The 18396-nt window shown below is 38.4% G+C and overlaps 1 protein-coding gene across 1 annotated transcript in view; it reads left to right on the forward strand.

The window, feature by feature from the left end:
- The window catches only part of UBN2 (ubinuclein 2), a gene marked incomplete at its 5' end in the record, with an annotated part of 40402 nt that extends 23073 nt beyond the window's left edge, over positions 1-17329 (forward strand). Inside the window, 9 exons of the mRNA XM_009874833.1 lie at positions 1292-1410; positions 2073-2186; positions 3484-3627; positions 6739-6789; positions 8130-8172; positions 9187-10725; positions 14489-14735; positions 15494-15583; positions 16810-17329. Of these exons, the coding sequence (XP_009873135.1) occupies positions 1292-1410; positions 2073-2186; positions 3484-3627; positions 6739-6789; positions 8130-8172; positions 9187-10725; positions 14489-14735; positions 15494-15583; positions 16810-16859 (2397 nt within the window). The remainder of the gene's footprint in view (positions 1-1291; positions 1411-2072; positions 2187-3483; positions 3628-6738; positions 6790-8129; positions 8173-9186; positions 10726-14488; positions 14736-15493; positions 15584-16809) is intronic.
- Between the last annotated feature and the right edge of the window lie 1067 nt (positions 17330-18396).

The raw sequence follows: 18396 nt of genomic DNA on the forward strand, positions 1-18396 counted from the left end.
TCCAGTGTGAGTCCATTACGTAAAAGTGATGGGAGCAGAATGCATGAGAGTACAGCAACAGCCACACAGTCTCAAATAAAGCAAAATATTTTTGGATCAGTTGCTAGGTCAGCTTAAAAGCTTTTTACTGTGTACCTGCTATTGTCACTACTTTAGGGACAAATATTTTTAAGTATTTCAGACCCTTTATTTGAGAATGAAGTGCTTTTGTTTTGAAAGCTGGGTACGGGGTACCGATCAAAGTAGCAGAACTAGAAAGCCACAATAATCATGGTAATGACAGGCTAAAACCAAATTACTATTGCATTCACTTTTGTATCAAGAAAAGAGAAAGGCTACATGGATAATAGACAACCCAGCCTGTGCTGTTTGTGCAAATTTGTCTTTGTGGCTGAGTCTTACAAATACTTTATATGTAGTTTGCAGTTGCTTTTTTTCTTAAAGAATATGCTTTCCTGTTAAACAAGAGTGTTCCCTGTGATCTAAGTATCCTGACCTGATTCTTTAGATGAAATCCAGGACTAAATCTTACAGAGGATCTGAGGATCATGAATGCAGAGACTTCAGAACTTGCTAAGAAGGCAAACAGATTCATGTGCTATTTTTGAGCAGTAAGACATAATAGCACATAGTATTCTAGTTCTTCTCCTTAAGCAGTTACGATTAAGAATGTAAAGTCAGAAGAATTTAAAACATGTAGGGAAGTAAGTATATAGTATATTACTTTTAATGCTTGAAGTTCTTAATATTTGAGGACAATTTTAAACATGTAGTTCTTTACCTTTGAGGGGCATAAATTACATATATTAGTAATCTAATACTCAGATAATCTAATACATATATTTTGTTCATTATGTAGGTTGTTTTTATACCACAAAGTTTTTTGGGGACTTGATGAGTTGAATACTTACTTGAAAGTATTGAGATACTCATCAGTCAAGTCATCTTGATTTTTTTCCTCAGGTTTTCTTCCCTTCCCTATTTTGTTTAAAAAGCATTATTTAATGACACTATGCCATAATATTTTGGAATGATCATGGTATGTTTCCTTGTGACTATCTTTCTTTTTTTCTGGTCTCAAGATTCACATGAGTTGTATGAAATGTCAAGTATGTGCATTTCTGTAATGCACCTAATAACGATTCAGGTGCCATCTAGGAAATGGCTGTTGCAGTCAGTAGTTAGTACTGGGAATATTGCCTTAGCAGTGAGTGGGAGATCTTTGCAAAACCGTCTGAAACACTCTTTACATTACATCTAATAGGACTGCTTGGTGCTTCTCTTATCACAGGATGACCGCTTGAGAGAACCACTGCAAAAGCTGAAATTGGCTGTCAGTAACGTCATGCCTGAACAATTATGCAAGTATCAAGAGGACTGTCAGGCCCGCAATCAAGCCAAGAATGCCAAGTAGGTATTTCTGGAGTCTGTGCATGCCCATCCTAGAGTCCAGCTGGAAGTCTGTCTCCACGTTGTTTATTCCCTGATCTTAGGAAGGTACTTGGTTCCCATTTATAGGGTTGTGTAGGTTTTGAATTGTACAAAGTACTTTGTTTTGTGTAAGTGATGTTGTCGCCTGCCTCTAGAAAGAAATTCCATTAGCTGAATGAAATAGGTCTTCAGAGAAAGAAATTATAAACTGGGAGAAGGATACTGCAGATTCTCAATATGCTGGATTAATGTTCAGTTTCTTGATATATTTTGTCCTCATTCATTGTAATTGTTTCCCTCATAGCTAATTAGTTTTAGACTTGGAGAAGCATTAATAGATTGATAAGCACCCTGTCATTTCCCGGTAGAGGCAGTACATAAAGCTTCTAGCCAGTATGCTTGATAGCATCCATACAGTGTGTCCTTTTACTTGTCTCTGAGGACCATGAAGCAGTGGAGAGAGGAAGATGAAGTCTTTGCCTTTTCAGCAAGTATGGGAGTCTGAAAAGAGGTTCCTTTTTTTTTCTTTTTCCTTTTAAATTTTTGTTTAATTTCCTAAGGCCTAAAATAACACTCCTTTTTCAAGGAAACATTTTGTCTGTGTTGTACACCTATAAAGAAAAGAATTATTCTAACCGTAGGTTGCAAGCAGAAGATGAACGAGAGAAAAATGGATCAGAGGAAGATGATGATGAGAAACCTGGAAAGAGAGTTGTGGGACCCAGGAAGAAGTTTCATTGGGATGACACAGTGAGGTGAGACAAAGCTACCTTTTCCACCAGGAATTTTCACTGGCTTCATAAAGGGATCTCCAAGGGGATGTTCTTGCATGATACTGTTTAAGAAATAATTGTTCTCAGTAGTACACCTCAGAAGTTTTGGAGAGTGTTGGGGCCACATAGGCAAGCTAGAATGCTGCAGTGCTAAAACATACTTTTCTTTAACTTGAAAGGCAAGATCATCCTATGTCCAGCTCTATTTTTCACCACTTGTTTATCTGCTTCATCCAAATGCATGGGAATTTTCCTGGTCCTAGAACTTTGAGCTTCTTTAAGCAAAGAACAGAGGTGTAAGCAGAGTTATATCTGCTTCCCACCGTTCTAGGAACAGGTCACAAAACAATCATCCATTGAGCAGCAAAGGTTTCCGTCGCAATAGCGCAGACCACCAAAATTGGCAATGCTGGTTTGGCAAGCGTCCCAATCCCTGGGCAAGACAGCATCTGGGATACATGAACCTTAACCCCTCCCATCCCCTCTGAACACAAATTCTCTTATCTCTAAAGAGCAACGCAGATTCTCCCTGTTATGTGTCCTAGATTTTACTATTATTTAAATCTAGATAGTCTTTTTAAGGAAACTTCTAAATCAGTAATTTTCCATACAAGATGTAAGGTAAATTTAGTACAGACATACATATTATTTAAAAGGGGTTGGTGGACTTCTTGCAATGAGTGTCTTTATGGTGTTAGGACAACAGGCAAGCAAGCTTCATGGAATATATACAACCAGTACAGCTTGGATTGAGCTGGAGGGAGCCACACTTAAAGAAGAGATATTTAAATCTGTTGGATTTTATTATTCAAGAGGCTCTGAAAGGCCAATGTTACTTTACTGGGTCAGGTTTTATATTTTCAAGGACAGTAAAATACAGCATCCCTGTCAGAAAGAATCTTCTCTTGAGCTATTCAGTGTAGAATGGATTTCACTTGCTTTCAGACATTCTCGATCTTAAATGAGATCGAGGTCACTGTGAGCAAAGTGAGCAAAGGAGTTTCAATTATGGGGAAACCACAAAGAAAATGTAAAACCAATTACAAAATCATAAGGGTGAAAAGAAATGAGTCATAACAGTTTATTGAAGTGACCAGTGGTAGATCATACTAGTTGTAGTGGCAAACTTCCAAAAAATGCAATTGGAACTAAACTCTGCCTACAACTCACAATGGACTGGAGCTGTACAGCATCAGTGCTTCCATTTGTCAGCCTTTTTCTGCTAAGCTTTTGAAAGGATTGTTTGTTTCAGTCTATTTACTGTGGTTTTTTTCTGCAGGTCTCTGTTATGTAATCTTGTCAAGATCAAGCTGGGATGCTATGAGCTAGAGCCAAATAGAAGTCAGTCTGCTGAAGATTACCTCAAAACCTTTATGGAAACAGAAGTGAAACCACTTTGGCCTAAAGGCTGGATGCAGGCAAGGTAAAATAATCTGCTTTATATATCTGTTCATTTTTGTGATAACTATTTCTTGGATCCTATTGTCATGCATTTGACTCAAGCGTGTACTATTAATATAGGTTAAAACTTCCAAATATTTTGGTGGAACTGGAAAGTTTTAGAAGAACGAATATTTCTCGGAAGTTAATTTCCTATCTTGTTTGCAAGCCTGAGAGCTGAAGCTCCACAGTTTTCTATGGAGAACTGGTTGCTTTTGTCATCTGCAAGAGACTGAATTTACTGAAGTTCAGAACACAGTGTGTGATGTGTCATTTGAAGGGGAAGTAAGAGGTGGGGAGTAACTGCTTGGGAATTTCTTTCTGTGATACAGAAAGCAGTTTTGCCTGTATGTTTGCAGCAGTCTGATAATGCAGGCAAACTTCAAAATGATGAGCTGGAATTTCGGCACCTAGAGTTCACAATACGCTAAGGCTTGTGCTCTTTGTTTCCTGTATGCAGCTGGGATGCTCTGTGATGCTATAGCTAAAAATATGCCAGTTTTCTGATGAAACTTATCCTTGCTTCCTACTTACTTTTTAAGAAAAAACAACTACACAAAGGGGACAAAAATAAAGGAATGGTAATCATTGAAACACAAATTTGGCAAAGTTTTCAGGTGCTTTGAAGTGGAAGAAGAGAAGCAAATGTAGATGACCTAAGCTCTTTCCTTCTGTAGTGCTCATTGCAAAAGACAATTTCTCATCAAATCGTGACTTAACAGTAAAAGCTAAATGATACAACACTAATAATCAATTTACTCGAGTACCTTGATTGTAGATTAGTCAAATCTGTATCAAGCTGTAAAAATAACGATACTTTCTAGGGTAGTCAGCATAGAAAATGAGGGCATACATAGTAAGCTGTTTGTGAATAGTAATGAAAAGAACAAATGAAGTTTTTACACTTCTTGGCATACAGCTGACATATTTCTGTTCAAGGATCTAGTTTTTTGTAGTATGTTGAGTGAGGAATGCTTGTATTTTTTTTTATCTTTATATGTGGTCTCAAGTGAGAAGGGGCTATGTAAAATAAAAAAAAATTAGGCATTTAATATTAAAAATGGCCTACTAACTATGAATTTCATAAGGAATTCTTACTAATCAGAGTAGGTCTGTGGTACCAGAACTTTGTGGCTTTAGCCCAGAGGTAAAATGCCTTCCTTTTTCAAAGTTAACTATATTTAATTTTCTTCATACCTTAGTGTAGAAGCATGAGCAGGATATCAGACATGACTTTAAATTGCACCTTGTCGTTTGTCGATGCCTATCACCGCTACCTTTGTCATGTGAATTTTCTATGTGTATAACTTCAGTATCTTAGCCCAGGAGATTGTTTTATTAATATCCATGAATTTAGAGAAATACTTTTTGTCCTAAAGGATCCCAAAGCCTTTTCAAATAATGTAACCCGCTTTTTTTGTAACTCAGTTGCATATTAATTATTCCACATGTTTCTGAAAAAAGCCTGAAATCTAAATATGTGTATGTTCAAAAAAGAAGTGAAAGTAACAGGAAGTCTATTTCCTTTAATTTTAAGAATTTAATAATCTTGGAGGTGATCAAGCAAATAGGTTTGCAGCACACTTATTTTGCACAAGTCAAACAGCACACTTGACTTGAAATCATGATCGCAGAGAGAAACCATCGCATAATGATCTCTTGCATCAACTTCTACATTTAAATATATGCATGCAATGGAGAGATTGTTTTCCAGTCATTTTCTTGCTTTGGAACATATACTGCACTGTCTTTTCTTTATACGATAGTGCTGATATCTGTTCTGTTGTAGTTATGCTTTTGCCTTCAAACCTCAAGGATGACACTACAAATTACTGGTGCCTGGGATTCATTTTGGATTTTCATTCCCAAATGAAAAAACAGGAATAGACAAAGCACCAGGAAGGGAGTGGAGAGGAAAACATTCTGGAGAAGCTGGATAGATGAGAAAGAGGCAGGTTGAACTTGGAATGTGGAATGCTTCCTTTGCTCCCTGATGTTCTTCCTAAGCATTGAGAAGTCTTTGATGGGGAGCAATGTCATACAGATTTGGAGGTTAGGATGGTAAAGAATGTGACAATGGAGCCATGAGTGGCATCTGAGAAGTAAGGCATTGGAACTGTAGCGAGAGGATGTCAGCGTTCTCTTTCTGTATTACATGAGACTTGTGGATACTTGAATTTTTCAGAACTGTTGCAGCTCTACAGGATGTGTTATCAGTGGTGAAAGGCTCTCATCTCGACAGCTGTTCATTATGTGGTTGGTGTTAATGTGATAGTAGTGGCATAGGAAAATCTTGTCTGGTTTCAGTTTGCCTACCTGGAAACAGGGAAGGGGACCAAGTTTTTAACTGTCTACTTAAAATTGTGTTTGGGTAGCAAGTTGTAGAATAGCTGCAGGTCAGGGATTATTTTCACTTCCTGTGTGTCAGCTCAGGAGTTGATAACGTGGAAATAAAAGCATGCTAAGTGTTGAAGTTGTCATATCAACTCTTACTATTCATTGGCTTTGTAGTAAAATGTGTAAAGTCCAGTGTAACTGAAGTCAGAGACATGGTACACAATGGCCTTTATAATTTTTATAAGTTATAAATAAAATTTAAAAAGAGCCTGGCCACTGCATTTGGACATTTTCCCTTTGTACTTTAAAAAACAAGTAAGCCCAGCACAGCAGACCTCCCACAAAACTTAAACCTGTGATCAATGTGTGGACACGTAGTGTGAAGAGTTTACGATAATCCTTAATTTGGTGTTTAAAATACTTCATTAGTCTTTGAAGAGAGAGAATTATAAATGTGTTTCTTCTGTACAACTGAATGAGGTAATTTTTTATCTTTACTTCTGCTTGGCTGTTTACTGAGGTATTTTGAATGTAACCTTGGGGGTTTTCTTGGGTTTTTGTTTTGGTTTTTGCCTTTTTTTAGCTGCCTGGAACTGCATCATGATAGCAATACAGGCAAACTGTCTAATGGCTGCTTTTGGGGACAGATAGTCAAATGGTTCTTCTGAAAATTCAAGGATAATTGCATATTTGGTGGTCGTGTGTCTGTTGTCCCTGTGGAATCACCTTATGTTTCTGTTCTTGCCACTCTTTTCAGGATGCTTTTTAAAGAAAGCCGAAGTGTTCACAATCACCTCACTTCTGCACCGTGAGTATAATACTTACAACTTACTAGTATCTTCAAGTTGTTCATAGCATCTATACCCATCTTCATGCTATCTGTTTTTTTTGAACAGAGTGGAGGAAAGGGAGATATTTTGGGATTTGTTTGAATGCTGATTTTTTTTTTGTTTTAATGCTTTTAGCCATATAACTCTAATGTTCTTGTGTCATTATGTTTTAACTCTGTTATGAAGCGGCTATATAACTAATGTGGATATTCATTCTTGGATTAATGCCTTTTACTCCAAATTTTGCTGTGCAGCTCATTGACTTGAACATGGAGGCTGCAATACTTCCTGCTCTTTTCCTCAAAAATATCTCTGTAACTACAGAAGGCTCTGTATCTTATTGGAAATTTACCTTCTTGATTTTTTCAGACAATGTTATGTCCCTCTTGGGGGCTGCCTGCATTCAGCCAGAATTCCAATAAACAGTTATGACTTTGAATAACACCCAAATTGCAACTTTTGTGATTAAATATGATTAACGTAGGATATTCTTCCACGTAATGGCAAAACTGAGTCATGGTCCACCTACAGTAAAGGCTTTTTTTAGCCAGGCCTATTCCTAGTTGCCTAGGAAAGGAGAATAAATGACCTATAAGATGTAAATCTGTTGATCCTCTTGAAGGAATAGAAATGAGAAAAGGTGTGAAATGCTTAACTTCTAAGTTGAAGCTCATGACTAATAATCCTTAATGCTGTCCTTGCTCACGTAACTCTAGTTGCTGCCATGGTGTTCACTTAACACTGCAAAAGAACTTGGAAGTTTGTTAAATGGCTTCTTGCAACAAACAGAAGTTAGATACAACTGTTCACACTTGATAAGAAACAAAACATATTTTGGAGGAGGAGGGGGGGGAAGCAACTGTTTATGTGGTTTGAAATATAAATGAGAACATGAATTATACTCCTTAAACTTTTAATGTAAAGTGAAATTATATAACGATTATAGGTGACTTAGCAGACTTTCCTCTAAACTGCAGACAAACCCAAAAGTTTTTAAGAGGCTGAAATGACTTGGTATTTTGAAGCTTGTCTAAAATGGAAAAATAAAAAAGCTCTCTTGGTATATCAGTTTATATTGGCAATTCAGTGGATTTTGTATCTAATTTTCCTCGAGATACATGACAAAAAGTAGATTAAAAGTGTATTTGTTCTCTCCCACCCCCCTTCTATTTTAACCCTTTTTCTATTTCAGGGATGTTCTGTTATTAAAGCTGTACTCCAGTAATCATCTTTGTAGTTTATCAGGATATAATCAGGGTAATTGTTAAAACTTGGGTTTTTCTTGGGTTTTCTGATGCATATGTATCTCCCCTTTTAGGGCAAAGAAGAAGGTGATTCTGGCCCCTAAACCCAAAGTGAAGGTAAACACCTATTTAGATAGATGAATTTTGTTTGATTATTTGATACAACTTTTTTCCTGCCTATGATTGACAAAAATTCTGGCAGAAGGGTTCCATCAGGAAATGCTGTAAGAGCTTGTTGACTTGTTGGTGTATTACTGGTAAAAAATCCTTCTATATAGCTTTGTAACTTTAAGCTATGTTAGTTTTATGAAAATTGACTAGGAAGGGGTGCTAGTTACAGTGAGGTTTTGCATTTCCTAATGTGTGCCTTGTGGTTGTTTTCAGCTTGTATTAAATTTGGCAACACTGGAAAAATGTGTGGTTGGGAGCGTAACAGTAAATTGATAGAATTTATTGCTCTCTACAGCTACCTGAAAGGAGGTTCTAGCGAGGTGGGGGTTGTTCTGTTCTCCCTAGTGGCAAGTGATAGAACAAGGGGAAATGGCTTTAAGTTGTGCCGGGGAGGTTAGGGTTGGATATTAGGAAGAATTTCTTTACTGAAAGAGTTGTCAGGCATTGAAACAGGCTGCCCAGGGAGGTGGTTGAGTTGCCATTGCTGGAGGTGTTTAAGACATGGGTAGGTGTTGTGCTGAGGGACATGGTTTAGTGGTGTTGATAGGGCTAGGACAAAGGTTGGGCTTGATGATCTTGAAGGTCTCTTCCAGCTAAAACTCTTCTATGATTCCATGATAGAGGTTCTTGTTAGACACAAGTAGGTGTTGTCCTAGTTCAGTAGCAATTTTACCTAGCGATCAGATTAGCTACCATTTTCTTCACCACACTGATTATTCTTACCTGTGTGGGGCACTTCTAATTCTGTGGAGCAACAGCACTGAGTTTTTATATATGAGCATTGAATGAGCACACAGGACTCCCAACGCCTAGATATCATAAGTATCTTAATAGGAAAATGTCAATAGTAGATCTTTGGTTCATCTGATTTTACAGAATAATAGCGTTACAGTAAAGATGACTTGAGATCTACTCCAGAAAGGCCATTAAACCTGTCTTTTCTTATCTGTTCGTTCTCAGGACTCCAGCCCAAAGAAAGAACAGAAAACCTGTATGTCTTCAGTCAATTCAAGTTGTGCTACTGCACTGAGTTCCAGCACACCTGTGTGTACCCCAGCCAGCTCTAGCTGCACACCAGCTCCAGAAACGATCTGCTTGGATGACTCACTGGATGAAGATCTCTCTTTCCACCCACCCTCACTGGACTCTATTTCTGATGCTCTGGCAGTTATCAATAACGGTGCCAAGGGATCACCTCTTGGGTCTGCCGTAGACACACCAACATCTAGACCTCGCCCTGGGCTGAGGGAAGAGAAACTAGCAAGCATTATGAGTAAGTTGCCTCTGGCAGCTTCCAAAAAAGTAGAGCCCACTCAAACACCCCATTCATCAAGTCTTATTGCTGGTCACACAGGGCCAGTACCAAAGAAACCCCAGGACCTAGTTCACACTGGTATCTCTTCAGGCCTTATTGCTGGATCTTCAATTCAAAATCCTAAGGTTTCCTTAGAGCCTTTGCCAGCCAAACTACTTCAGCAAGGACTACAGAGGTCAAGCCAGATCCAAGCTGCTTCCTCTTCTTCACAGACTCATGTTTCTTCCTCTAAGACCCAAGCAGCTATTTCCACCTCCTCTCAAAGAACCAAGGATGCTAATATCTTGGTATCATCTTCTGAGGCTCAAGGTGGTTCTTCCTCGACATCACAAGTGACAAAGGTGCACCAGCATTCAGCTGTACAGCAGAAATACGTATCTCCTTTACAAGCAACTATTAGTAAATCACAGACGAATCCAGTGGTGAAATTGAGTAGTAATCCCAAACTTTCTTGCTCATCACCAGTCATCAAGGCTCAAGATAAGTCTGTAGTATATCGCCTGCCTTTGTCTAATCCCTCATCTGGAAGTGGCTCTCAAGTGTCTCACCCACTGGTTTCTCGGACAACATCCAGCACCTCTACCTCTAGTAACTATTTAGCCAAGGCTATGGTGTCACAAGTTTCTTCCCAGGGTTTCAAGCCTCCCTTCTCCATGGCTGCCTCTCCCAAACCTGCTGCCTCTCCCAAGCCCACTGCATCTAAGCCCTCTGTGACACCCAAGCCTAACGCATCACCTAAATTTTCATCCAAGTCCAACTCATCCCCCAGGCCTGCAACAACACCCAGTTCTTCCAGTTCAAGTGCACTAGTTTCCCAGAGTAGTCACTCCAGCAACAACCCCCTTCATAAACAGACCAGTGGTGTAAATATCAGCAGGCAGTCTCCCACAGTGAATTTGCTGCCCTCTAATCGCACCTCAGGCCTTCAGCCTGCAAAGAACCCTCAGGCTTCTTCAAAATTGCCCAACTCTTCTCCTTCTGGAACTGTTGGTAAAAATAATTTGAGTGGAGTTGGAATGAATGTACCTGCCAGCAGAGGCAGTAACCTTAACTCAAGTGGAGCTAGTAGGACTAGTCTGTCTGGGGGAGCAGGAAGTGGAACACAGGGTGCTACTAAACAATTGTCAACTCCACACAGACCATCTTCTGCCTCAGGGTCTCCAGTTGTAGCAGCCAGCGTGCAGGTATGCATTTAATGAGTTTACATTTAAACTTTGCATTAATACATACCACAATTATTTTGTAAACAGTCTTTTTTGCAATATCTTGATTTGAAAAATGTATCATAAAGTTCATGTTTATACATTACTAAGCATAAACCCTAATGCTGGTGAAACTATTCTGCACTGGTGAATAGACGTTCCAGCTGATGTGAAATGCAAGGATCAGTGTGGAACTCACTGTAAAATGTTGGTTGGTCTATACCATGGAACAGAATTTACTTTTTTATGTTAAGAGCACTAGAAAAGGTGGGCTTTGTGTGGTCATGTTATAAGGGGATGTGGTGTTTTCTTGCATTATTGGATTTGTGCATTCTTGCATGTTTATTTACTTATTTGTAATTATGGTGGTCATGTGAGAAGGTGTTTTGGTACATTTGTTGCCAAGCTTCACGATTAACTTGCAAAACTTGGAGTTCAGTTGCTTGTGGTTAGAGTATAATACAAGACTTAAAGTTAACGCTTGCAAGGAGCATTTTGTTTACCAAGAAGAAAACCTGCTTTCCCAAGTTCTATATTCTCCTTACTGGGAATGATTTAATTACTGAGGTGATTTAAGGTTTTCCTCTATGTTGCCCTTCTATCCTAAGCCTTTGCTACTCTATGTTAAGAAAAGTAGTTTCGCTATAAATCAGAGTCTTGGTGCACAGCAAGACTTCTTTGTATTTTTGTTGTCTTTTCTGAACAATGTACTTAGCTATTGCATGGTAGCGACGTCTACTCAGCTTTTAGCAGTGGTTTATAATCTTACAGCTTGCCATAAAGTTCTTCTGAACACAGGATGACAATGATTTTTACAAGATGCTTCTATGATCTTTCATCCTACTGTACCTTAAGTCTGTTACAGTAAACAAGAAATGTCTGGCATGCTCTGACATCACTGCCTTGTTATTTTGGGTACTTTGAATGAAACACAAACCCACAACCCTTATGCTGTGTAAGGGCCACTGAGGTACCATACAGGGCTAGAGAAGAGCTGAACCACATACAGTGCAATTTGAGCACTCTGGAGGGTGCCTGGAGAAGACAAAAAAGGCTTCAATGGATGGACTGGGGACAGAGTTGTTTCTTCCTGGTGCAATAAACAGAATTGAGTGGATACAATTTCTGTGATATAGAAGAAAATGTGAAATGGGTGTGATAGTGCTTAAAGATAAGAGATGAGGGAGGTATGTAGCATTGTGGTGGATGATGAGATGAATTCTAGCAAACCTTCCTGTAGTTAAAAGCAAGTAATTATTTTTTAGAAACTGATCGCCGGGAGAATGAAATGTTTTGGCAGACAGTGATGTTGAAGAGAGCTGGAGGGAGTGTGGTGGATAATTAAGTAACATGAGTGTGTAATACAATACAGCAAAATAAGGTGTGTTGGTGTATAGAAGGGGGGAAATCAGCTAGAGGTACTGAGCAGCATATGGTATCACTAAAATAATAATTACAGTGACTTTGTGTGGTTTTTTGACGCTTCAGAAATTGACAACATAGAAGCATTTCAGAAGCAGGGTGCAAGGAAGATGAACTGTGGAATAAGGCTGTTGCTACTGTGCAGGCTGAGGCTTAGTCAGTGGAGAACTTTCAAGAGAAGATTAGAATCAACTTACCTCAGTCCAAGTACACTGACGGAGAAGAGGTTTGTGAGAAGAGGGCTTTATTTAGCCTTAAAGATCTAATGATGGGTGGTGAACTTAATCAATTCCAGACTAGTTGTTAGGTACAATGTACTAGGGAGTTAGTTACCCCTCTTAAAACTTTGCAGAAGACTGAAATTGAATCTCCTCTCCCTTATGGGTTTAGGGATTTCATTCCTATCTGAGAAGCTATTAATCAATCAGAAGATGACAGTGATACTGGAGTTGCTCATTAGAATATCCTGGTCTGCTTACATTGAAGATCAGACTGGAAGATTTGATGTGATAATAAAGATAGTACTAACTAGGAGGAGTTTCCAAGAAGCATTTTCCTCCTTTACTCTTTAGACAGTTATTTACCAGAATATAAGTTCACACCTGCTGTAACTCCACAGAAATTTTACTTTGGCATATTCTTATTAAGTTACATCTTAACACAAAGCCTAAGTCATCTAAAATTCAGCAATTATCACATGTAATTTCCTTAAAAAGTTCTACCTAATATTAGTACTCTTAAGCAGAATCTGGCTTGGACTTTTAAGGATCTTAGTGACTCAGATTTTCCTTAAGTGCTATCATAGGTGAGCTATATAGAAACATCTGAACTGCAACTCTTCTAGGGCATTCTCTGTACATCTTCACATTAATGAACTTCTCTCCATTTTGTGAGAGTGAGCAAGGTCTTGGCAGACACATTACCAAGCTTCTTTCTATTTTCAGGTGGTTTGCAAGTCTGCAATTGCGAGAGATTACTGTATGGCTTTTATTTTGTTGCATTGTAAAGATTATATAGTGAACAGTTGTAATTTTTTTTTTACATGTGCTTATTGTGAAATAGATACTTGTAAAGGCAAAAGAGAATAATCCTGTATGTTGACATTTTTAATCTTTTTTTTTCCTCGGATGGAGTATGTCTCAGAAACTGTCACTCCTAAGATGATCAATACAAACATTTTCTACGAACATCACATCTGTAGTTGTTTATGCTTACAGGGTTACTGTTTTAAAACTTTATTTTCTCATAAGCAGCAACTATCCTTTTTTTAGTTGCTTTTATCTGAATGCTCTTAAGACCCAAACCCAATAAATAGAAACTTTATTCCTGCTGGGAGCTTTCTTCACTTTGCTGCTTCTGTAAATTGATATTACAGAACTCAAGGGGACTTATTTTTTGTTTTAAGCTCACGTGTTCATTAAAAAGATTTTAAGTTTTGGGTTTAGTTGAGTTTTACTTGTGTAAATATATGTGTTTGAAGTCCTCTTCAGTCTCAGGTCTTTTCACCTCAAATATCTAAAATACCTGAGCTTGAGTCTGATACAAAATGCTTTCTCTACTAACTTTTTTATAGTAGATAATTAGTGAATTGAACATTAGCATATAAAATTACTGTATGGGTAGTGAAGGGAAGATTGTTAAAGAATGAGCTGTTCTAATGTTAGAGGAATTAATGTGGTTTGGGAGCTGTTATAACTAAAATGTTCTGGATAATCTGGCATTTCCATTCTTAAACTACAGTGAATTTAATTTCATTGTGACGTATGTAGAGTGGAGAGATTATTTTCCTTTGCCTTTTGTTTTGACATGTGCATACATGTGCATATGTATGTCTGTGTTTTGGTAAAGAAGTGTGGGGGTTCTTATGTACATGTCTTTATTTTCACAAAGCATTGCTTCCAAGCAGCTTCTTTACAAATACAGTGTTCTGTTAAGACCCAGAATTGGAAAGAGTAATACAGTGCTTCCAAATGACTTCAGATCTACATCTGATAATTCTGTATTATTAATAGAAGCTGTTGCATTAGATTCTGACTGTAGACCCAGCACATAATTAGAAAGGAGACAGAGGAAATTACCAGCAAGGCTGATGAGAAAAACATGAGAGATGAGCCACACAGTCATGTCTGAATCCGAGATTTAATTGTACTTGCTTAGCAGATGAACGGTGGGAAGACCTCCTAGGTGGATGAGTGGATATTTATTAACAGTTTAATACACTTCTTAATAGGGCCATGCTTAACAGAAAATAGTCAGTTCTTATTTCCTTAAACAATGGAACTCAAATATTTGAAATCTTGAAGTACTCCTTTTCTTTGTACAGTCAACAGCAGGAGCATCATTACTGGCTAATGCCTCACCTCTGACTCTCATGGCATCACCCCTGTCTGTAACCAGTCAGAATGTGACGTCTGCACCATTAACTCCTTTTGGGATGCTGGGTGGCCTTGTTCCTGTGACCGTGCCCTTCCAGTTTCCCTTGGAGCTGCTTGGCTTCGGGACGGACACTGCTGGAGTGACAACCACCTCGGGATCTACCTCAGCGGCTTTCCACCACAGCCTAACTCAGAGTGAGTGGAATTGGTTATCACACTGTACTATAAGGAAAGATATATCCTGAAAGTAGAAAATAAGGGAAGCACTGAAGTTGAGAGACTCAAATTTAGTTCATTAAAATCCCCGCAAGAGGGTAAATGTGATTTCTTTGCTGGTAAAACTTTGTTTATGTAATTATCCAAATGTTATGAATCGCCTTTGATAAACTTACTTTCATTGTTATGTTTGCAGTTATATAGTTAGTTTTGAACATGCTTTTTTGGGTTAACTTTTAATCCTTTATCTTTAGAAAAGAATACATCTTAAAAGTCTCCAAACGTCACAATACAAATAAGAAACTTAATATGGCGGTTCCTCAGAATATCCATAGATCAATAATCTCGGCTAGCAGACAGTTCTTTTATGATGAAGCATCAACCAGGATGGCTTTTTTTTTTTTCCTGATTGCTTAAGGAGAAATCCTTTAGGTTTTTAATCTATATCAAATTTTGGTCCTTCTGCCGAGGGAAATGATCGGAACAGTTGCATCCCAATGTGAGGCATTGTCCTTGCTCTGACTTTTGATTAGCCATATCTGAATGGCTTTGCTACTGTTATCAGAATGCTATCAGGTATTTATTTTTTGCCATTGAGATATATCTTCAGAAATCTGTGCAAATTAACATGCTACTACAGCTACACTATAAAAATACAATCTTCCTATTTCACAAAGACTGAGTCTGTCCTTAAGATTTTTTTCATCTTTGTTGTTCTTTTTTTTTTTTTTCTCCAGACTTACTGAAGGGTTTACAGCCAGGTGCTCAGCACGCAGCAACACTGTCTCACTCACCTCTGCCTGCTCACTTGCAGCAAGCTTACACAGGTAAAGACATAGTATTTTTCTTATGACTTACTTTTAACCTGAAAGTCATATTTCTGCCCTAGACTGAAATAAAATGTATACTAGAACTGAAACTGGTTCAGAGAAGACAAAACACAGGGACAAGCTTTGGTAGGAGCAAAGACACATCCTATAGTAGCAATATTTTTAGTACTTAAGTATATTTTTTTTCCTACCTGTCTTCAATGTCAGGAACAAAAAAAGTTCAAAAATATCAATAGTATTTTACTGTAACAATTCTATAAACCAAAGTGTGTAAATTCAGCTAGCAGGGGAGGATCAAATACTACTTACTGGATACTAAGATGATTGTTTACAGGCTGCGTATAGCCTGTATTGGCAATATTGGGAGTTTTTTCTACTTAATTTTTCATTTGGAGGAGAACCTGATCTTGCAGCTAAAAAGCTTCTTCATGCTTCTTGAAAGAGTGCATACATGTGTGAACAGTATGATCGTTTCCTAAGGGAAGATCTGCCTTCGTCCCTGGGTGTTTTATCCTTGATAAGTGTTGTATATTTTGATTGAGAAGCTTGAAGTAGAACATAACCTTTTTCTATTTGTAAGGCTTAGAGCTGAAAAACTGTTATAAAACTTCAGAAGGTGCGATTCCAAGTGTACTACTTAATTTGCCACCTGTAGTGTTTTTTTGGGGTGTGGGATGGTTTTGTGTTTTTTACTTTCCCAGAAGGAATAGGAAGGTAGGCTGTGGCTTGGTGGGGGTTCTTAATCCTGTCCTCAGAGTTGTCAGCACCAAAAAACATGGATAGTGTTGCTCTAAGAGGCTGTGAAAACAAACCAATTGGCTCTGTGAGTGCCATGGGTTGAATACTATAAATGCTTTATTAGAACGTAAAGGCCTCTAAAGAAAGGCTTAATTATTTTGGATAGGGTTGGGTTTGGTTTTTTTAGGGGGGGAGGGGGGTGTAAATTTTTTTTTTTTTTTTTTTTTAAACATCCTAAGCTGTAACTCTTTAGAAAGGTGGTATCTCTTAGTATAAAGCCTGGTATCTCAGATTGCAGCAGTACTATTTCTGATAAATGAACTACAGAGAAGAGGCAAAGTCTCCCACCCTGTAAAGGCTATGTACTTTTTGGTGATGCTAAAGCTGAAAGTGCCAAATGCCTGTTTCTCTTCCTGTAAGTTATATAAAAAAAAAATGACTCATGCTTTTATTTTTCCCTCTCTTTTCCTGTCTCTAAACTACAGATGGAGGCCAAAGTAAAGGGGACGCTAAGTTACAGCGGAAAAACCAGTGACTTCTGGACAAGCAAGGGAGCTGAAGCAGTTCTGGTTGGCTGACAGAATCTGCCCAGTTGGGAAAGTGCTTATTGTCACAGGGCTGCTGTTTCTGTCAATGTTTACATATTCTGATCCCAAGCACTGTGGTGAGAGGAAGAAGAAAAAGAAAACAATACTTGATCAAAGAGAGAAGGAAAAGGAGGACTGGTCCTCCTGGTCATGCAGACTGGTCATAGTTTGATCTTGCCTAAAGAAACAAGCTTTTTTATCTGTTCTGATTGGCTTTTAAAAGAAATTGATCGTCAAACCCACAGCAGCACAAACTTTTTTGGTTTTTTTTTTTTTTCTTTTCCTGAGTGATGTCCAATGAGGAGTTGAAAGCGTGAAAGGAGCTAGAATAGGTTTCTCCATCCTTTATGTGAGGTGGAATCATCCACTTAGTTAGTGCCCAAAGTGCCCAGTATGATGACGTGTAGGTCCTGAGTGTGCTATATGGTTGTGGACCAAAGGTTATATAGACTAGAGGTGGTGCTGGGATACTTCTGCATTACAGTTAAACTGTTACACAAATGCAGTTTCTGATACGGGCATTTTTCCAGCTTTACAAGGCTGTTTGGCTTCAGGGAGCCTACAGATGTATGCAGTCTGATTAGAGAGTTGTCTTCAAAAATTATCTCCTCCTGGTACATCAAGACCTGAGACACAGACTACTGGGAAATCCCTTGCTCCTTCTTTGAGATTTTTTTTTTTTTTTAAATATAAAGATTCTTATTTAAGGGTGGAAGGGGAAATTTTTCCATTTACATGAAAAGAAAACCTTCATTTTATTGGTCAGACTAGCATTTCCTTCCTACATTTTTTTAAGGCACACTGGTTTTTCAGTCCTTCCATTTGTTAACCTTTCTTTTCCTTTGGTTTGTATTTATCTGCTACTGAAGTTAAGAAATGTTCTATTCATGTCTTTTATAAAACACAACCAGTTCTTTACTCATTTTAGATCTTCCTCATCTTTCATCTAACTCATCCCAAAAGCCATGCATTATACTGATTCGCTAGTTCCAGAAAGCTGACCGCGACCTATTCCAGAGCCAGGTTAATACTGCTTCAGGCGCTGGCCAAAGAGGAGTCCTGCGAAAGCGACCAGAGGTGCCTTCTCTTCTGGGGGCTGAATGGGTTGTCTCTAGCGTTCCCAGACCCCGCTAGCCTGGGGAGTTCCTGACCTGAACTATTCTTTATGTGGTAGCACAAGACTGCAAAGCTGGCGCCTTTTTTCATTTTTATTTTTTTGGATAGCAATACATCGACTGGTTCATTTGTAAGGTTAGGAAGTATCCAGCACATGTTGCACTTTTGACGCTAGGATAGAACTTTGCTGTTGAGTCCCTCGTGCTGTCAGATAAACGGTGAGAATGGCAGAAAACTAAAATAAGTCATAGGGGAAAGGAGCAAGTAAAATGATATGATGCCCTTCTTCAACCCCGAAACATTACTTTGATTAGAGATGCTGAAATTCCTAGTAGCTAGTCTTTCCAGTGGTTAGATTTGAGCTTGAAC

Source organism: Apaloderma vittatum, unplaced genomic scaffold, assembly GCF_000703405.1.
Source record: "Apaloderma vittatum isolate BGI_N311 unplaced genomic scaffold, ASM70340v1 scaffold21328, whole genome shotgun sequence".
In the NCBI taxonomy this organism is placed as follows: Eukaryota; Metazoa; Chordata; class Aves; order Trogoniformes; family Trogonidae; genus Apaloderma; species Apaloderma vittatum.